We start from the raw sequence: 22233 nt of genomic DNA on the forward strand, positions 1-22233 counted from the left end.
ATGGCTAAGTTGTGGAAGCAAGCTTCTGACAACTTGGAAGCCAGCCAAGCAGTAATGAAGGCGTGGTATGACCACAATGCTCACCCGGTGGAGTTGGAGCCTGGCCAGAAGGTGTGGGTGATCGAACCAGGAGAGCTTAGTGCCCTCCAGGATCGCTGGTCAGGACCCTTTGAGGTGTTGGAGAAGAAGGGTAAGGCTACCTACTTGGTGGACCTGAAGACCCCTCGTCAGCCCCTGCGGGTGCTGCATGCCAACCGCCTCAAACCCCACCACGAGAGGCCCGAAGTCATCTTGATGATGGTGACTGACGGAGGAGAGGACGTGGAAAGCGAGCCTCTCCCTGATCTGTTTGCGTCTCAAGAGAAGGATGGGTCGGAGGAGGGAGTGATTCTCTCCCCATCTCTAACTCCTGAACAGCAGGAGGCCTGTCGCCAGGTCCTGGGGCAGTACTCCTCGTTGTTCTCCCTTGTCCCGGGTAGGACTCACCTGTGCGTCCATGACGTGGACACAGGAGACAGCCCACCTGTGAAGTCCAAGATCTACCGGATGTCAGACAAGGTGAAGGCCAGCATTCATAGTGAAGTCACTAAGATGCTGGAGCTAGGAGTGATTGAACCTTCTAGCAGCCCCTGGTCTAGTCCGGTGGTGTTAGTACCGAAAGCTGCACCACCGGGTGCCCAACCAGAACTGAGGTTCTGTGTGGACTACCGGGGACTGAATTCAGTGACAAAAACTGATGCTCATCCGATCCCTAGGGCGGATGAATTGATTGACCGGCTGGGAGCTGCCCAATATCTAAGTACCTTTGACCTTACTTCGGGGTACTGGCAGATCTCGTTGACTGATGGAGCAAGGGAAAGGTCAGCCTTCTCCACGCCCAATGGCCACTACCAGTTCTGTGTGATGCCCTTTGGGCTCAAGAACGCACCTGCCACGTTTCAGCGCCTGGTAAACCAGATCCTCACCGGAATGGAGAGTTTCTCTGCTGCTTATCTGGATGACATAGCCGTCTTCAGTAACAGCTGGGAGGATCACTTGCATCACCTGCAAGCCGTTCTCCAGGCCCTGAGACAAGCTGGATTGACGATCAAGGCCAGCAAGTGCCAGATCAGGCAGGGGTCGGTAGTGTACCTTGGACACTTGGTGGGTAGGGGAGCGGTGCAACCCCTCCAGGCGAAGATCGAGGCCATCATGGCCTGGGAACCCCCCAAGACACAGACTGAGGTCCGAGCATTTTTGGGCCTCACGGGATACTACCGCCGCTTCGTGAAGGGGTACGGTACCATCGTAGCCCCCCTCACGGAGCTCACGTCCAAGAAACAACCTCGACGGGTAGTCTGGACGGAGGCTTGTCAGCAAGCCTTTGAGAAATTGAAGAAAGCCATGTGCGAGGCCCCGGTCTTAAGGGCCCCAGACTTTTCCAAGAAATTCATTGTCCAGACAGATGCATCAGAACATGGCATTGGGGCAGTGTTATCGCAACTCAACGAAGAGGGTCTGGATCAACCCGTGGTCTTCCTATCCAGGAGACTACTTCCCAGGGAACAGAAGTGGAGTGCAATAGAGCGTGAAGCCTTTGCAGTGGTATGGGCTCTGAAGAAGTTGCGGCCATACCTGTTTGGCTCGCACTTCCTGGTTCAGACCGACCACAGACCCCTTCGTTGGCTGATGCAAATGAAGGGGGAGAATCCCAAGTTGTTGAGGTGGTCTATTTCCCTACAGGGGATGGACTTTCAGGTGGAACATCGGCCTGGAGTGGACCACGCCAATGCAGACGGTCTCTCAAGGTATTTCCGCCTTAGTGATGAGAACTCCCAAGGGGTTGGGTAGCTCTCCCCACTTTCAGCTGGGGGGGACGCGTGTTAGACCTGTCAGCCCTTTGGGTGGTCCCTCCTCATCATTATTTATTTTGTCCCACTTTTGCCTCAAACCCTGTTTGAATTTTTCCTTTTTGGGAACCACCAGACTTTTTAGTGTTGCTGCAGATTCAGGGAGCCATTTTACCTACCCCTGAAACTTCTGTCTGAGGGCCTGAAGCACAAAATGGTGGCCACCTGTGACATCACCAGCATCCACTGGAACCTACCAGCACCTTCCAGAACATTCCAGGAGATTCCAGAACTCTGTGACAGTTGGAGGCGGTTTGGAATGTTGGGGAGTTGAGAGAGAGTGTTGGCAGTTGGAGCTGGCAGTTGGCACCTGACTGGTGAAGAGAGAGCAGCACAACAGTAAAGGAGGAAGGAGTGAAGCAGCAGGGGTGGAAACTTGTGCCTGGAGTGGGGTCCATAAACCCACCCTTGATACTTGTCCCTACTGATGGATCCCAGCCTGTAGCCCTGTGTGGGAAGAAGACAGAAAAACTCATCCTAAGGACCTGAACAGCAGGAACAGGCCTTAGAAGCAGAAAGCAGCAAGATCCTGACCTGGAAACTGGTTTCCCTGGAGTCCGGCGTCGAGTAGCCTAAGACCTGGAGCCCGAGGTGGAGAAGCGGCGCTGACTGAAGAAGCAGACGTCGTACCCGGAGCCGCCTGAGGTCGTGAGAGGGCGCCGACGGAGGTCGTGAGGAATACCAGAGGTCGAGGAGGAAGTGAACCGAGGTCGAGCGAGCGGCGTCATCGGAGGAGTGAAGTCCGCCCTCCGGAGTCGTCGGAGACCGAGGTAGAGGTGAACCGGAGGTCGGGAGTGAGGATCGCACTCCGGAGTCGCCCGGAACCTGAGAGGAGGAGCACCGGAGGTCGGGGGTGAGGATCGCACCCCGGAGTCGCCGGAAGTCGACATCGAGGCCAGGCCGGCCGACGTCATCGGAGCCGAGAGCGCCATCGGACCGGAGCCGCCCGAAGTCGACACCGAGTAGAGACTGCCCGACGCCGTCGAATCGGAGGTCGAGATTGAACCGAGGCCGCCGACATCGGACCGGAACCGCCTACCGGCGTCGTCAAAGAACTGACATTGTGCCGAGGCCGCCGAGACCGAACCGGAACCGCCTCACGGCGTCGACACGACTCCAGCGGCGTCGGAACATCAGAAAAAGGGCAGTAAGTGGAGTAGGGGGCGCCTAAGGCCCTGTGGAGACCTGAGAGACTGCTCTAAGGGGCTAGGGAGGTGCTGAAACCAACCTGACTGTGCCAGGGGTGAACTGGGACTAACCTAGAGAGGTTGTGTGGAGAGAGAAAGCCAGGGCATTGGTATTCCCCCCTTTGATCTACCTCAGTTTAGGCCTCAGCCTTGTCCCAGCCAGGGAGTAGCCCCCCCCTCAAGCCTTCCACAACCCTACAAGCTGTGCCTGGGCCAAATCAGCCCTTAAGAATTGAAGAGTCATCTGATTATATGAGTGTTGCTGTATACTTTTAATTATTTATTGGGGGGTACTGTATTTATTGAGTTTTTACCTATTTATTGCTGCACTATATTTATAGGTCCACAGGACTTGTTGGTGTACAATATTTATTGGTACAGTATTTATTGCCTCAAAGTATTTAATTGTCTGTATATATTGCACTTGTATTTATGCCCTGTTATTTATGATCACCCCTATTTATTTCATCAAACAGCCAATATTTATTTGACCTGCACTAATTGAAATTTGTATATTGTGATTGACCTATTTATTTTTCCAATCGGCAACTAAGAGAAAAAGATAAAGAAAGAATATTTTCATAATTTTTACGGTGTAGAGTCGTTTTTGGAACGGATGCACGCATGGTTATTGTATGGGTATATTGTATGCTTAGCACGGTGCCTGTTTCCTGACCACTCGAGCCAAGCTACCACAGTGTGTTCGGGGAGTCCACCACCACCCTGCGGAGTGGGAGTGGGCTGTTTCCAACACCGGCCATCATAATTTATGTTAAAAGTTTAGGTGGTACATTAATAGGAACACACCTTACCCAAGGTCCGGGGCATTCTATGTCGAAAGAGCATCGCTTGTACAGTAATGGATTTTTATTTGATAAATGAATGCATCCTGGGTGTTGTAGTCTTGGCTTGCTTCAAATGAACATATTAGTTAACACATTTGGAGGAGAGCCCGTGACTGCCGCCGCCTTTCTCCGAGGCGAAGCAGAAATGCCTCGGAGAAACGCAGCGGCGGTTTCAGATTCGGGGGCGTGTTTCTTTTTCTCTCCTCTTGCCAGTGGCTGGAGGAGAGAAAAACACGCCTGAGAAAGGGCGTGGCTAAAAAGTAGAAAGAACAGCAAGGAACAGGCCCCCGAATCTGAAAAAGACGGAGCCTATTTGGAGGGACGGCTCTCTCCTCCAATGGCTGGCCTCCGTTTAGGAAGCCAGCCAATGGAGGAGAAGCTAAAAGAGAGGCGGGCTAAATAGCCACTCTAGAAAACATTAAATCTCCGACTTCCGGTTCTGCCTTCGGCAGACCGGTAGTCCTCGACCTAACAAAGCGTGAGAGACCACCCTTTGTTTTAAAAAAATTCTTTTGGCGGGATTAGCGGATTCAGAGTGACTCATGGTGATGTTCTTCTTTTTTTTTAAATGCTTTTTTGGCCTTGCGGCGTCCCTGTGGTGTTTAATGTTTTTTCCTGTGACTCAGTTCAACCAAGTCACAAGATGGCTAGCAACTTTCCTGGTTTGAAGTGTTAGTGGCCAATCAGATCTCAGCACAAGATCAGCAGGGGTCTCAGATCCACAGCGTCCCTAAATATACAACTGGAAATTTCATTAAATAAGTCAGCAAATACTGAACGAATTTACGCCATTTAACAAAAAGGTCGCTTTCTGCACCAACAGCTACCTTTCTGCCAGATTTGGTGTAATTCCAGACGTTCAGGCTGTAGCGTTGTTTAATAGTTCCTATAGAAATTATCATGGGGAAAATGCTTGTCGGATTACTTCGCAACTTTTTAGACAGCAGCTGAAGTGAGCGGCGAACTAGTTTTAAAAACTTTGCGTAGATTCGTCAAACGGCATAAAAGTTACTGATAAAATAAAAAACGCTCTTCCTAGGGAAACTACATCCTAACTATAACTACCTACCGGCAACCGCCAGTAAGTAATATCTATGGATCAGGTTAACATACTAGTGGTTGATTAATGGTGTTGGGATTGTTGGTGTTCGACATTAGGTAGGTTGTCATTTTGTTACGTTTGTACTAGGGTTAGGACAGTGAAATGACATTGTTTTTCAATTGCTCCAATTATTGTGTCATATTACTCTATTCTATCTGTATTCTGCCACAACAAATTATTTTTAAAAGCAATTTCTATATCCAACAATCCTTCATTTCACCTATTCACACACTGACACCCAAAATGACCATCTATGTAACCACATACATACGTAATCAACAATTATCGCAAAACAATTGGTTTTGTTAATCATCATTTCACTTTGCTGGGCAAAATGCTCTGTTCCCCTTCCATAGAAACTATTGGTACACTTCCATCATAACATTAGAAGGATGTAGACATATGATTTGGTAATTTTAGAAGCTTATACACTCATCTTATTCTGTTTGATACTTACAAATCCACAACAAATACAACGTGCAGTAAAAAAAAAACAAATATATATGCCAATCTACTTTTTATTTTTGTTTTTCATCATCTCGTCTGATAGTATCTACTTTAAAGTGCTTCTGAAGTCTGACACAGATTTGCAGCAATAAAAAACGTAACGCTCACCTGCCCGGCTTCTCTACGGATTCCTTGAACGAAGAATATATATGATGCTCTGATTTTAAGGTAAAAACCAGCTCTTCATATTGGGCTTGCATGTCGGGCTGTGTTAAACAAAAAATACATTTGAAATCAAAAACTGTAATTGAATATACTCATGAAATGTGAACAATGAAATATTAATTACGGTTAAAACAAGCATTTGCAATGCAAACGGTCTCGCCTTTGGGACCTTATATGTATTTAGCTATGCAGCACATTAGCCTACTGCTCACTTCTCATAAGTGGAGGAGTTACGGCATGATGTCATGCCAGGTGAGTGTTGTGGGGGAAGGGAAATCCTTGCTTCTTACATCTCCCATGTGTCTGCTTTTTAAAACACAAAACTCCGAGCGCTGATGCGAGTGACGGCGCCCTATTGAATAGCGCATACTTCAAATTGCCACTTCACTTATTGAAACTCAGAAGCAGCAACATTGTTGTGGTGTCACCGGGGCTTTACTAGCCATAGTTGCTGCTTGATTATCTTGTGCAGCTAACAACCATTGACAAAGCCAATAGTCCTGACTTGTTGTAGGTATGATGTTACTTGTTGTATCATATGTCTGGATGCAATGACAGAAACAGCAAAATACAAGTCAGGTGGCACACTATGCTAAGCACATATTTTTAGCTTATGTGTTTTAAGCCATGCCCTTAATTACATTGTCCACGCCCCTTTGATAGTCGGTGCACCCTGCGCCCTGCTCAGCAGCGTGTGACAGCTCACCAACTCCCCTCCCCCAGATCACAGATCAAAGCGCCTCGATGCCAGAAGGCCTTGGTGCCACGGGAGCCAGGATGTCAAATGGCCAAGCCATGGACCACCGGGGGGGGGTTGGGGCAAGCAACAGTCAAAGTACTCAGGAGATAAATCAGAGTTCAACATTCATCACTCACTCGGCCCTCGTGTCGCACGTCGCATTACCGTCAACATGTCATGCATGCAAACATCACCCATCGTGTATTGAAGTCGAACAATTCCGATTGTATTTCATTTTCTAGACAATAATGTTGCAAAGTTAACCAGGTGTGTCTGTTGAAGGCAGGTTATGTGTAGGTCATGTCTGCCCAGGAATGACTTAATTCGAGAAAGGTGGTGGAATGCACTCCGCATTCCATGATTAGTAATGTTTTGTGAAAGTTCAATATTTCTGATTTTTGCGGCGTGCTACCCTTAAATGCGTTCCGTCTGTGCGCACAGGTTTGTAACATGAGTAGTAGAGCCTCACCCAGGACTGACAGCACCCTGTGTCTCTTTACATATGTTCCCAGGTCACGGACATTCCAATCGACGACGTTACACCTATCCATGTTCCTGTAGTGTTTGTACTACCCTTCTAAGCATGTGTGACTTACAAACAGCAAGCCATGTCACAGTCTAACAAACTTTTATACCTTTAAAAAAACACAACTTTATAAGCTTCGAGAGTGAAACAAGAGCATTACATGTAATAGGCAACAACTAATCATTGGCAGCATTGACACACATGGCAGGTCCGTGGGTGATAAGGTGCGGCATGAGGGACAGTCTCTTGTCTGAAAGTCATAGTCCTTAGCTTTTCCCTCTCTCTCTGCGTGGAATTGCCTGTGCAGCACTCCACAAAATGCCCTGGGCATAGCAAACCAGAATTTGTAGAGCAAGTGCCTTTACCCATGCACCAGTCAGAACTAACTTCCTGAGCACATAGTAGGCTCAGCTCTGAATTCCGACAGTGCGAACTGATTGGATTTGTTCTACTAGGGTTCGGAAGGACAGCTGTTCGAGGTTCTTGTAGACGGATTGGGATTGACAAAGATAGGTGTTGCAGAACTTACCTGCCGGGACAAAAAGTTGATCACTGTAGGAGTAGTGTTCGTTTCAGTACATGGAGAGACAGGGGAATGGTAGGCAGCCTTGTTGAACCCTGAGAGTTGCCAGTGATCCTTTGAAAATGAGTGTAACGAGAGCTAATGGTGAAGTTCCTGACAAGTGTAACTCTCCGTCAATATACCGAGGGTGTTTTGCGCTATAAATGTTAAAATATACTGGATAAAACCACTAGATGGCAGGCATGTGCTAAGCAAATCAATATACAGTGAGTTAAAGCTGCAAAAGAATATTTACGTAACATGTTTCAGAATTAGAAGTCAAAAACAGATTCACCAAAACAACGGACACGAGGCATAATAGAAACAAAAATAAGTCAAAGAATTTCTATCCGTTCTCTATGCTGCAAATCAAGTGAAATATGGTAGTTTCAATAACTGGCCTTCAGGGCTGAAACATTTTAACTGTGCATTACAATATTACGCTCACTCGCTTGGCTCGATGAACAAAAAAAAAAAGCAAGCCACACAAAACCCTGCCCTTTTCCTACATAGAAAAAACAGAACACAGGCAACAGGTGATGCACGCGCTCGACCTATCTGTGCTTAGCAAACGCCTCTCCTTGTCCCGCAACCGTGATGTGAATTGACAGTGTCGGTCTGCTTCAGACAGCGGATCTTGTCGCTTGAGACTGCGTGGTGGAACATCCTCCCGCCACCCCTAGGGATCTGTTCACATTTGTGAGTTGACGCCCCGCAGTTTTGGCATAAGGCAGCGTCACAAGACGCTCCAGCGGTAGTGGTAGGGTTGTGATTTTAAGGCACTTAGCATGAGCCCGAGACGTCGCAATAAGCACCATGTAAAAGCTAAACTGCATGGGGCTGAAAAGACACTACACACTGCCATTGTCCAATGGCAAATCAGTACCGTTTTTTCCAATTGACTGTGGGAGGCAGAGACAGCACAAGCAGCGGCCGGGAAAATGCTCATTATCTTCTCCCAGCATTGTCTCGGCCGCTGCTTGCGCTGTCTCTGCCTCCCACAGTCAATTGGAAAAAACAGCACTGATTTGTCACGCATGCGTACGATGTAAGGCATCGCGCGCATGTGAAACAAAGAGTGCAATTTGGGCCACCAATCAGAAAATAAACAAGCACTGAAAATGCAACGGGACTCGTATTTACGCGAGCCCTGTTGCTTTGGAAACAGAAGTGCGGGCCTTAAAGAAGGCACGAATGGGAAGGGGTGGGGGGGTGGTTGTGGTGAAAAAAATTACGGACTGCGGGAGGGAACGTTTAGAGGCAGGGGAAGAAAACGGTTTCTACAGTAAAGGGGCTGATAGCCTCGGAAGAATAATAATGACGACATGGCCGTCAGGAGGCGGGACTACGAAGCTAAAAACCAATCAGAATGCTCAATTTATAATGGGAGCCAATGAAACTTATAGATGGAAAGTGGGCGGAGCTTCTCCCAGCTATAGTGTATACTGCATGCCTCGCAAAGCGATGGCAGCGCTTTTGCGCAGCATCACTAGGCGAGACCTAAAAAGGGGGGGGGTAGGGAGGTAAGTACCCGGTGATACTTTGAAATTGTGTAAATCAAACACTTTGTCATTTCCAAGTCTTGGGAAACTCTGCCACTTGAGGCTCAATTATGAAAAACTCACAAACGTTGATGCTCTTGTAACAGACAGTATCAGGATTACGAGTAATATGGAATGAGGAATAATCCAGGGAATTGGATGCCTTCAATATAATTTCCTTGAATATTCCCCATTCCTAAATGAACCCTCAGGGTGCAACTCAAAATGGACTGGCTTTGCATGCCCCTGGAACAACCGTTTTGAGCAATAATATTGTCTCAGAGGGCTGGAATTACCAAAGCCACAAACGGGCAACTCATAATGAGGATTTAAGGGGCAAAACTAGAAACTCTTTTTGAGTGAAAAATATGCCATGAGGCAGCTCATTAACTAGCTGAATGAACAAAATGAGATTTATCCAGCGCGCAGCCACTCCAAGGAGTGTCCAGGCTCCCCGCTCACAGATAGCTTTACAGGATTTGACAGGTCCTCTATTCTTGTATGAAAAGCAACGTTTTCAACCTTTTTCTGAACAGAGGGATGGAGTCCACAGAGCGTAACTCAAGTGAGAGCTTATTCCATGCTAAAGGACCCAGATAAGAGAAGGCCCGCCCCCCTCCTCCAGTGTGGCTTTTCTTAGGAATCCTAGCCTGAAGGCTGTTGCTGATCGCATGTTCCAAGTGGGGAGTTAAAAACTAATTTCGCGCTTAGGTAGCCATCACCTGTGTGATGAAGCGCTTTGTTGACTAGGATCAGCACTTTAAACAGGATCCTCTTCCTTATTAGACACCAGTGGTGAGCGCAAAGGTGGGGGGACACAGCGCTCTCGGTAGAAGGTTAAGAAAAATGCGGGCTGCTGTGTTCTGGACTACGTGAAGTCTATTGATCAGATAGTTGGGAAGCCCCAGATACAGGGCATTTGCCTAGTCCCGCCTATATGTGATGAGTACTTGGAGGACTGATTTCCTAGCAGAGAATGAGAGGAAGTGTATAGCTGTCCACTTATTGTTTTTACTGTTTTTAGATGGCTTAATATTTTTTGGGGACTAACCGCTTGGGCCATGCGCAGTGAGGATCTTACATTTTAACTGGTTCTGGTATTCAGATATAGGCCAATGCAGACTGAAGACTGCTTGGTGGTCCACATGGCTAACAGATGAAAAAGTTATTTGCCTGTAAAATTAGTTAATTTTCACTTCTTTGAGTATGAAACTGTGATTGTTTTTCAACATATAGAAAAATAATTTAAAATGGAAAACAAGATCTTATTCAAATGTATTCAAAAGGTCACTTTATGAGACCCTGTTCGAAGGTAAATGCAAAGTCTCAGTAGAGGCTTCAGGCGCGAATGAGTCCATAACTGGTGCTTCATATCAGTCAAACATATTTTAAATTATACCGGCAGCTTCCAACAATACAGTTGTTTAACATCGAGGGGTTTCAACTAACAGATACGAGAGCACAGTCCGAGCTAGATCACAGAAGAGCAGAACTCTGTTTAAAGCTTTAATATGCAATGTATAGCTATCGATCTGCAATATGCTGTGTTTAGCTACCTATCTACAATAAACTGTATTTAACTAATCATCTACAATATGCTGTGTATAGCTATCCATCTACAATATGCTGTGTTGAGCTATCCATGTACAATATGTTGTGTATAGCATCTACAATATGCTATGTATAGCATCTACAATATGCTGTGCACAGCTATTGATCTACAATATAGATGTATAGCTATTCATCTACAATATGCTGTGTATAGCATCTAAAATATGTGTGTACAGCTATCCATCTACAATATGCTGTGTACCGCTATCCATCAACTGTATGCTGTATATAGCTACCCATCAACAATATGCTGTGTATAGCAATTCCTCTACAATATGTTGTGTATAGCATCTAAAATTTGCCGTGTACAGCCATCAATCAATAATATGCTGTGTATAGCTATCCATCAACCATATGCTGTGTATAGCATCTAAAATATGTGTGTACAGCTATCCATCAACAATATGCTGTGAACAGCTATCCATCTACAATATGCTGTGTACAGCTATTCATCTACTATGTGCTGTGTACAGCTCTCCATCTACAATATGCTGTGTTTAGCTATTCATCTACAATATGCTGTGTACAGCTATCCATCTACAATATGCTGTGTACAGCTATTCATCTACTATGTGCTGTGTACAGCTATCCATCTACAATATGCTGCATATAGCTATCCATCTACAATATGCTGTGTATAGCATCTACAATATGCTGTGTATAGCTATTCATCTGCAATATGCTGTGTATAGCTATCGTTAGAAATGGGGGTCTCTAGTTGGCAAGGGTTTGCAAATTTGTCCAAGTAGGGACCCTTCTTCTTAGTCAGGGTAAGGGAGTTACACTCCTAAAATAACCCATGCTCACCTCCTTGGTAGCTTGGCACGAGCAGTCAGGCTTATCTTAGAGGCAGTGTGTAAAGCATTTGCACATATACAACAGTAATATAGCGTAACACTACAAAAGGACACCACACCAGTTTTAGAAAAATAACCAATATTTTTATATACTTTAAGACAAGACCAAAAACGATAAAAATCCACAATACAGTATTCAAAAATCTACAGTTGTCAAATTAAGCTTTAGAAATAGTTCCTTGCGATCGATAGCTCCATCCAGGGCTATCACGGCGTCGTGAACAACAAATCCACCCAGTTCTGGCTGGCCCCGGGTCGCAGACCAGCTACGGTATCGGAAAGACCAGCTAACAGTACCTGTCAGAAATGCAGGGCACGGAGGCCCTTGAAGTCATTCGTGTTGCAGGTCGAGCTCCTTTCTGTTGGAATCAGGAGCGCTAGCGTCGGCGGGCGCCAGGTGCTGCAGTTCAAGGCGCAGCGGTGCGGCTAGCAGTGCCCCCAGGTGGCGGTGCGAGCAGCAGCTCGGTGGCAGCTTCAGTTGGCGTCGTCGGTGAGACCAGGGTCGTGGTGCGCGATGAAGGTGGTGCTCGTAACAGTGCTGGCAGGTCGCGGTGCAAGCACCGCCGTCGTCGTTGCTGAAGGGCTGTCGTCGGCTGATGAGGTGGAGTTGATGGCACCGGCGTCAGTAGGCCAAGGCTGCAGTGTGGGATGAGGGCAGTGCGTTGTGTAACACTACGAGCGGTGCCCTCGAACCATGGTGCAAGCAGCGGCGTCGATTTCAGCGGGAAGTGGCGGCGGCAGGAAGGCCACGGCATCGTCCCGAAGCGAGGCGGTGCGGAGTGCGTTGCCCACAGGTCACAGTGCGAGCAGCGGCTCGGTGATGGCGTCAGCAGGTGTCGTCGGTGAGACCAGGGTCGTGGTGCGGCGTTGCTCTCAGCGGTGTTAAGGCTTCGGTGTGAAGTGAGGCGGTGCGGAGTGCGGTGCCCACAGGTCGCTGTGCAAGCAGTTGCTCGGTGGAAGCGTCAGCAGGCGTCGTGGGTGAGACCAGGGTCGGGTGCGGCAGTGCCCTCTGCAGTGACGTCTGGACACGGGGGCAGCAGTGTCGTCGTAGACGTCGTCGAGTTGGTTTTCTTCTGTGTGCAGCACAGAACACCCAGTCCCCAGTGCTGCGGGTAGAAGAGCTTGAAGTCTTTGTTGTTCCTGAGACTTCATAAACAGGGGGCAAGCTCTGCCTCAAGCCCTTGGAGAGACTCACAAATGAGGTCGCAGAAAGTCCAGTACAGGCCTTTCACTGCCCAAGACAGAAGCAACCACTGTAGGTCAGCCCAGCAAAGCACCCAGCAAAGTGGTCGTTCCTTCTCACAGCTTCTCACAGCTCTTCTACTTGGCAGTCTTCTTGATCCAGATGAGTTCTAAACTTCAGGGGTCTGGGCCCCAGTATTTGTATCCAAAAATCCTTTGATCCTTCAGGCAGAGGGTGTCTGTGCCCGGCCAGAGCCAGTTATGTCTTCTCTGGTGTGATTTCCTGGCAGGAGGTGGAGACGGCATTGTCAGAGGCAGACCAGGCCCTTTGAGGTGCAAGGAAATCTCCTCCCTCTTCCCCCATCGCAGCCCAGGTCTATTCAGCCCTTTCCTGACCTACCTAGACTATCGGGAGCCACTCCTGCATCCTAGCCGTCTGTCGTCCAAAACCAAGACTGCCAATCCACATTCCAGCAGAGGCACAGGGGATGACAGAGCAGGAAAATACCTACTTTCTAAAGTGGTATTTCCAAACACAAAATGTAAATATCACCTTCACTAAAAGATGCATCTTTAGATTCTGAGTTCAGGTAAACTAAACTTTATTTTCTTACCGAATTCCCAGGGCTCGTTATGCTTACAAGATGTTCAAAACAAACTGCCCAATCTGTCCTGTGGGGAACAGGTAGCCTTGCAATAGTGAAAAACGAAATTGGTTGTAATTCCCAATCAGGACATGCCACACACACCAGGGCATGTCCCTCCTTTCACATACACTGCACCCTGCCCACAGGGGTATCTTGGGCCTACCCTTAGCGGTGCCTGACATGTAAGAAAAGGGAAGGTTTTAGCGACTGGCCAGTGGGTGCACAGGCCAAGTCGACATGGCAGTTACAACTTGCGCAGACTCTGCAATGGCAGGTCTGAGGTTCCTTTTCCGGGCTACTCACGTGGGTGGCACAATCCGTGCTGCAGGCCCACGAGTAGCATTTGATTCACAGGCCCTGGCATACTCAGTGCACTTTACTAGGGACTGACAAGTAAACCAAACATCCAATCATGGAAACACCAATCCATAACACAATTTACCACAGGAGCACTTGCACTTTACCACTGATCAGCTGTGCGAAAAGTGCACAGAAACGCTACGCCAGCTAAAACAGAGTCAAAACCAGGAGGTCAGAAAGCAAAAACTCAGGGGAAACACGCCAAAAGATGCCAAGTCTAACACATGTTCTCTCCAGTTGAAAGTAGGGAGAACTACCCGCTCGCCTGGGAGTTCTCTTCACTAAGGTGGAAGAATCTGGATAGACCATCTGCATTGGCGTGTTCTGTGCCAGGACGGTGTGCCACAGTAAAGTCCATTTCCTCTAGGGAGAAGGACCACCCCAGCAGTTTCGGATTCTCACCCCTCATTTGCATCAACCATCGGAGGGGCCTGTGGTCGGTCTGAACCCGGAAGTGAGTCCCAAACAGGTATGGTCTCCGCTTCTTCAGCGCCCAGACCACAGCGAAAGCCTCTCTTTCTATGGCACTCCACCACTGTTCCCTGGGGAGTAGTCTCCGGATAAGGAAGAATAAAGGCTGGTCTAGGCCCTCTTCGTTCAGTTGCAAGAGCACCGCTCCCACCCCGTGCTCTGAAGCATCGGTCTGCACGACAAATTCCTTGGAGAAGTCGGGTGCCTTGAGCACGGATGCCGTGCACATGGCGGCCTTCAGAGCATCAAAAGCCTTCTGGCAGGACTCAGTCCAGATCACCTTTTTTGGCTGCTTCTTGGAAGTCATATCTGTTAAGGGGGCAACAATGGTGCCATATCCCTTAACAAACCTCCTGTAGTACCCGGTGAGTCCTAAGAAGGCCCTCACCTTTGTCTTGGTCTTCGGGGGCTCCCAAGCCAGAATGGTGTCAATCTTGGGTTGTAGGGGCGCCACCTGCCCGCTTCCTACCTGGAGCCCCAAGTACACCACCGAACCCTGCCCGATCTGGCACTTACTGGCCTTGATCGTGAGGCCTGCCTTCTGCAGTGCCTTCAACACTTTCCCGAGGTGCTGCAGGTTTTCTTCCCAGCTGAAACTGAACACTGTGATGTCATCCAGGTAGGCGGCACTGAAATCCTCCAGCCCAGCCTACACCTGGTTGACTAACCTCTGAAAGGTGGCAGGGGCATTCTTCAACCCAAAGGGCATCACCCGGAACTGGTAATGTCCTTCTGGGGTTGAAAATGCGGACCTCTCCTTGGCCCTGTCGGTTAAGGCAATCTGCCAGTACCCAGACGTCAAATCGAACGTGCTGAGGAACTTGGCAGCTCCCAACCGATCAATGAGCTCATCAGCTCTGGGGATGGGGTGGACGTCAGTCCTGGTGATGGCATTGAGTCCACGGCAGTCCACACAAAATCGCAATTGTGGTGTGGCACCGGGCGCAGTAGCCTTGGGAACCAAGACCACTGGGCTGGCCCAAGGACTGAAAGACGGCTCGACCACCCCTAACGCCAACATCTTAGAGACCTCCTCTTTGACGCTGGCCTTGACCTGGTCAGCCAACCTGTAAGTTTTGTGCTTCACAGGAGGGCTGTCACCGGTGTCCACGTCATGGGTACACCAGTGAGTAACACCTGGGGTCAGGGAGAACAGCGGGGCAAACTGCCCCAGCAACCGGTGACAGTCGCTCTGCTGCTCGGCAGTCAGTGTCGGGCAGAGGATCACACGTCCACTGACCCATCACCTTCCTTGGCAGACAGGAGGTCTGGGAGAGGCTCACTCTCCCCCTCCGCCCCGTCATCTGTCGCCAAGACAGGACCTCTCGAAGTGGGGTTTGAGGCGGTTCACGTGGAGGACCCTCAAAGGGTTCCTCGGAGCTCGCAAATCGACCAGGTAGGTGACCTCACTTTTCCACTCCACCACCTCAATCGGTCCAGTCCACTTGTCCTGTAACGCACAAGGTTCCACTGAGGCCATGACCCACACTTTTTGTCCAGGTTGAAACTCGACCAGAGTGGCATTCTGGTCATACCACTTCTTCATTTCTTCCTGGCTTGCTTCTAGGTTCTCCTGAGCGAGTTTCCTGAAGCAGGCAGTTTGGTTCTGAAAGGCCAGCATGTAACTAAACACCTCCTGGAGAGTTTTCCTGGGAGCTGCCTCCCAACCTTCCTTTACCAAGCTTAGAGGTCCTCTCACAGGGTGACCGTACAGAAGCTCGAAGGGACTGAACCCGAGAGACTTCTGGGGTACCTCCCTGTAGGCAAAGAGAAAGCATGGCAAGAGGACGTCCCACTTACGGCTCATGGGTGCGGTTAGACCCTTGATCCTGCCCTTCAGGGTCTGGTTGAATCTCTCTACCAGACCGTTACATTGGGGGTGGTAAGGAGTGGTGAACTTGTAAGTAACACCACCCTTCTTCCACAGGGATGTCATATACTTGGATATGAAGTTGGTCCCCCTGTCGGAAACCACCTCTCTGGGGAACCCCACTGGGGAAAAGATCCCTATTAACGCCCGGCCCACCACTGGCGCCGTCGCTGTCCTGAGAGGGATTGCCTCCGGGTACCGGGTGGCATGGTCCACCAAGACCAGGATGTACCTGTTGCCCATGGCTGTCTTGGGGTCTAGTGGCCCACTATGTCCATCCCTACCCTCTCAAAGGGTGTCCCGACAACGGGGAATGGTTGAAGAGGAGCTTTGACCTTCCTCCCACTCTTACCACTTGCCTGGAAAGTTTGGCAAGACCGACAGTGTACATCCGACTGCCTCTGCATCTGGGGCCCGAAGAAGTGTGTGACAAGCCTGTCAAAGATCTTGTCCTTCCCCAAATGTCCTGCCAAAGGCACGTCTTGAGCCAGACCCAATAGGAAGGTCATGAAATGCTGGGGTACCACCAGCACACGGGCTGACCCAGGCTCAGCGACCTTAGGCTCGCTATATAGGAGATCATTCTCCCAGAAGATACAATGTGACCCGGACTGATCACCAGTCGCCTGGGTGCAGCCTGCCGCCGCAGACCCTCTAGAGAAGGGCACTCTTTCGGATCCCAGCAGAGCTCCTCCCTGGTGGGACCCCCCTCTTGCTGCCAATGGGTCAGCTCAGAGATGTCCCCCAGTTTGGCTACCTGTTCCCTTGTAGGCACCGGAGCGTCCCCCTCAAGGTCCGCCTCCTCCCGGGCCGTGGGAACTTCAGGGGCCCCTTGCCCTTTCTCTTGGCAGGGACCTGGGACACTGTTTCAGGCTCCGGGTCCCTCTGATCACCCTCTCTGGCCGCCATTGACCGAGTGGACACGCAGGCCCACTCTGGCAACTCAAGCCTCTCCAAGTGAGACCTGAGCTCAACATCCTTCCACAAGGACTGCTCCAGGTCTTTACCAAGCAGACAATCGACAGGCATGGAAGGGCTCACAACCACCCTCAAGGGACCCGAGACCTCCTCCCCCCACTCGAAGGGAACCTGCGCCACCAGACACTGGCGCTCTGAATTGTCTACTGCAATTACTTGGTGGAATGCCCCAGAGACTACCTGCTCCTTAGAGACCAGGTGACATCGGACTGAGGTCACACTGGCTCCGGTATATCTGAGAGCCTCTACCCTTCGCCCGTTGATGGTCACCCAGGTGCTGTATTTCTTGTTGTTAGGGGGCACCTGGGTTCCGGGGACCATCTCACTGTCGAGACGAGGGTCATTTCTGCGGGGTCCCCAAGCTCTACACTAGCCAACACCTTGGACTGCCCACCGGTGGGTGGCTGTGCCCCCTTGGAGCACCTGGGGTCCCCCTTAATGTGGCCCACCTGGTCACATGCAAAACATTTGCGGGGGCCGGTCTCAGCAGACTTTCCTGACAAGACCCCTTGTTTCTTATCTCCGGGGTGATGGGAACCTTTACCCTGGGTGTTAGTTTAGGGCCCTTTAGAGAACTCCTGTGCTTTACCCTGGTCCCTCCCCACTTTTCTGCTGGGGACCCTGCCCACCTTTGGCTGAGTCTCCCCCAAACGCTCTCCTGTGGACCCTGGTACTCATCCAGTGGTACGCCTCTATAGCAAGCTTCCTGGGGTCAGCCAGCTTACTATCAACTAGGTGCTGGCGCAGATATGCAAAACATAGACTGGACAGGTGCTCCCATGCAATCAAATTGTAGAGCCCCTGGAAATCTGTCACATGACTGTTCTTCACCCAGCCATCCAACGATCGGTAACACATCCACATATTCCAACCACATGTTGGCATCAGACTTCTTACTGGACCTAAACGGATCCCTGTATTTTTCAGAAGTAAGACCATACTTAGTGAGGAGGGTGTCCATCATGTCTGGATAGGTGAGGTTATACCCCTTACACAAAGCTACTAGAGTATCCCTTGCTTCTTCAAGGAAGAGAGGCCACAATCCTGCCCCCCAATTCTCTTCAGGGACCCCATTCATATGGATTGCTGCCTCATACCCCTGAAACCACCTTTGTATGTCACCCCCCTTCTTGAACTCCCTGTCTGAATTCTTGGGGATGTGCACGACTCTGTCTGCCTGTCTTGACGAGTTGCTGCCACCATCTGAGCTGGGTCTTCTCTCTCGATCCAGCTCCTTCATCCTGATTTTGTAATCTAACACCATCCTCTTTTCTTCCATGGCTAACTTAAGCTTCTCTAGTTCTGCTACTACTCTCCTCGCTTCCCGTCTGTCCTCAGCTCTTCTGAGTACAGGCTACTGCTACTTAGCCGGAAGGGTTCCCCCCTCCCAAAAGCACATCCACCCCAGAAATAGGCCCCTCCGCCGCTCCACTAGGCTCACCAGATTGCCCACTTGCATTTCTGGCTGCTACCCAGGCCCTCACTGCCTTTTGCAGCCCGTCCTTCCTAGTGAGGCCTCTGATTTGGACTTTTAGATTCTTACAAATAGATTTCAATTCCCTAAAATTGCAGAGTTCCAACCTATCCTTCTCAAAGGCAATTTCCAGGGATGCAACGGATGATGCTCTTGATTCCGGCATGATGAAGCAGCAAAACTAGCACGATCAACAAAAATAGGCGAAAAAGAACTAGTATGTGGTACGTAATGGTCTGCGATATGGTAGTGGTGCACCCCAATCACTGTAAGTCAAGTGTAAACGCAAGTCTTATCCTCACCGCTGACAACCAATGTTAGAAATGGGGGTCTCTAGTTGGCAAGGGTTTGCACCTTTGTCCAAGTATGGACCCTTCTTCCTAGTCAGGGTAAGGGAGTTACACTCCTAAAATAACCCCTGCTCAGCAGCGAGTTGGTCTGGAAGGACGGAAGGAAGGCCTTCAGTGCCAGGAAGACAGCTCTGAGTTCCAGGAAATTGATGTGGTACGTCGATTCCACCGGGGACCACTTTCCTTGAATCTGCAAGTCCCCGGAATGCGCTCCCCAGCCTTGGAGAGACGCATCCGTCACAACACTCTTCGTGGGAATGTCCTTGTGGAAGGGAACCCCCCTGAGGAGGTTTTCCGCCGAACACCACCACTTCAGAGACTGAAGAGCATGTAGAGACAGCCGTATCTTGTCGTCCAGAGAACCTGTCTTCTGATCCCACTGATCCACCAAGCACTCCTGCAGTGGTCTCATGTGCAGCCGTGCGTGGGCGTGAGGAAGATACAGGAGGCCATCGATCCCAGCAGCGAAGACACCTTCCTCACTGTCGTCGATGGAGCAGTCCTGAGGTCCTGAGCCTTCCGAAGGAGTGATAACCGTCTCTCCTCCGAAGGAGACACGCTTGCTGACCGCTTATCGATGGAGGCTCCCAGGTACTGTATGCACTGGACCGGAGTCGGGACCGATTTGGACATGTTGACGTGTAACCCCAGCTTGTGCAAGAGAGCGCACGTCCACCGGAAGTGTTCTTGCGCTTCCGAGAAGGATGAGGCCTTGATCAGCCAATCGTCCAGATACGGGTAGACAAACACCTTGTTCCTCCGCAGGTGTGCCGCCACCACCGCCATGCACTTCGAGAAGGTCCTGGGCGCAGACTTTAGCCCGAATGGCAGTACTGTGTATTGATAGTGATTGGCGCCGACTTGGAATCGCAGGAACTTCCTATGCTTCCGTGCGATGGGCACATGGAAGTACGCATCCTGTAGATCTATGGCACAGAGCCAGTCTCCCCGTTGCAGCTGAGGGTAAATCTGATGCAACGATAGCATGCGAAACATCTCTCTGCGAATCCACTTGTTTGCCTGTCGCAAATCCAGAATGTGCCTGAACTCGTTCTTGTCCTTCTTGCGAACGAGGAAGAACCGAGAGTACAGACCTCTTCCCCTTTGAGACAGAGGTACCTCTTCTACCGCCTTTTTTCTCAACAAGATGTCTGCCTCCGCCTGGAGCTCTCGCAGCTGAAACTGAGAGCTTACCGGCGGAATCGCTGGAGGCGGGCTGATAAACCGAAGACTGTATCCATTGCAAACAATATTCAGCACCCACTTGTCCTGAGTAATTTTTCTCCACTCTGCCGGAAAAAATTGAATGCTTCCCCCCACTGGAGTGGGTAACGGTTGAGGGGGAAGTAGTCGCTCAGGGCCGAGACCCTGCTGTTGTTGCTGCTGCTGTCCCGAACCCTGCCCACGCCCTCTGCCCGTAGACCCGAACCTCCTCTGGAACGGGCGCTTCTTCTTCTCGGCCTTCTCCAACCCGACAGCCATCAGGGTCTCCGCCTCCGCCTTCATGCGGGCCATCTCATTATCCGCATGTTTTCCAAACAGGGTTTCCCCCGAGAAGGGCAGATTGGCTACTCTGTGCTGAGCCTCTGGCTTGAGCGACGTCAGGCGCAACTAAGAGTGACGCATCTGATGGACACCATGACAGTAAGAGTGCGCCGCCAACAAGGAGACATCCGCTGCCGCACTGATGACCTGGTTCGAAACCAGCATCCCCTCTCGCACCGTTTCCAGGAAGTCCTCCTTCCTGTCCCGGGGCAGCAAGTCCGCATACTGTTGGAGGGACTCCCACAGGGCCCGGTCGTAACGTCCCAACAGCGCCCCCGCACTCGCCACCTTCATGGTGGTAGACGCGGTCCCACACACCTTCCTGCCCCCCGAGTCCAGCCATCGGCTTTCCTTGTCGGGCGAAACAGTCGATGAAGGTGCGGTCGCATGCTGTTTCCTCGCCGCCGTCACGATGACAGAGTCCGGCTTCGGGTCCATCCTTAAAAAAGCAGGGTCCGAGTCCGGGGCCCGATACTTTTTCAGGAGCCGTGAGGGGGCGGATTTCGTCACCGCGGGAGTGAGGAACAACTCCAACGCGGGCTCCACCAGTCCCGGCACTAGAGGCAGCAGGGGACGAGACATGTGTTTTTTGTGTAAAGTCTCGAATATCACGGACGTCGTGGGTGTCGGCACCGTCACCGTGATTCCCAACTTGGCTGCCCCTCTCAGCAGCACCTCCTGGAAGGAGACTAGATCGTCCACAGGAGACACCCTAGTCCCTGGTGAGTCCGACAGTGTCGGTGAGAAGTCCCTGGCCGAGGACCGTGTGCGTGACCTGGACCTGTGCCTCCTATGGCGCCGTCCTGATGACGACGACGACGACCTCCTATGGCTCCGCAACCTTCTCCTCCTGGCGGAGCGGGAGCGCGACCTCCTCGGCCTCGGCCTGTCCGACGGTCTAGCCGGGCCCGGCGACCGTGGGTGTCGCGGCCTCGGCGTCCCCTGCGGCGGAGTCGGATACCTGGGCAGGGAGACCGACCGCGGTGGAACTGCAGGCGGCCCCAACGGAGTGCGAGGTGATAGAGAACGCGGAGGTGGAGGTGGTGACGCCGGCTGTGGTGGCGGTGGCGGTGGATGCGGCGGTGGCGGTGGAGGAGGAGGAGGAGTCGGTGGTCGTGGTGGCGGTGGCGGAGGTGGCGATGGCGTAGGGTTCTGAGGGGGTGTATACACCACGGAGTACCCCGATCCCGGCGACTCCGTTCCCCTCTTGCTCCTGGAGTCAGGGCTCCCCCTGTGCCGTCTCGACATCGACCTCCTCGATGACGGCTGCCTCCTCGACGTCGATCGTCTTCTCGACGTCGATCGTCTTTTCGACGTCGATCGTCTTCTCGACGTCGATCTCTTCGACGGCAATCGTCTCGACGTCGATCTCTTCGACGGCAATCGTCTCGACGTCGATCTCCATGACGTCGATCGCCTCGACGGCGACCGCCTCGACGGGGACCGTCGCCTCTCCGCCGACGGCGAGCGGCGCTCTCCCCTCGACGGCGAGCGCCGACGCAGGGCCTGATCCCGCCACCGATGGCTCGACGGCGACGTCGACGGCATCGTCGCAGAAGATGCCGATGTCGTCGACGGCGGCCTGTTCAGCTCCTTCTACGTCGATCGCCGACGCCGCTTCTCCCCAGAGCCCTGGGGAGATGGCGAACAGACCGTAGTCATCCCCGTCGACGCCCTCGACATCGACGGGGAGTGGGGACGCTTGCTGGTCTTCCTGCCCCTGGGGAGCCCCCCAGAGGCCTCAGCATGGGTAGAATCAGCCCCTCCAGACCCACCTCGTGCCTTCAGCTTTCTGTCCTCCAGGACCTGGAGCCTGATCTTCTTC

At 51.1% G+C, this 22233-nt stretch overlaps 1 protein-coding gene across 1 annotated transcript in view; it reads right to left on the minus strand.

The window, feature by feature from the left end:
* CDK5RAP2 (CDK5 regulatory subunit associated protein 2) overlaps positions 1 to 22233 on the minus strand; it is a 723544-nt gene that overhangs the window by 452538 nt on the left and 248773 nt on the right. Inside the window, exon 17 of the mRNA XM_085609970.1 lies at positions 5639 to 5736. Coding sequence (XP_085466096.1) covers positions 5639 to 5736 — 98 coding nt within the window. The remainder of the gene's footprint in view (positions 1 to 5638; positions 5737 to 22233) is intronic.

This window comes from Triturus cristatus, chromosome 1_2 (genome assembly GCF_964204655.1).
Source record: "Triturus cristatus chromosome 1_2, aTriCri1.1, whole genome shotgun sequence".
In the NCBI taxonomy this organism is placed as follows: Eukaryota; Metazoa; Chordata; class Amphibia; order Caudata; family Salamandridae; genus Triturus; species Triturus cristatus.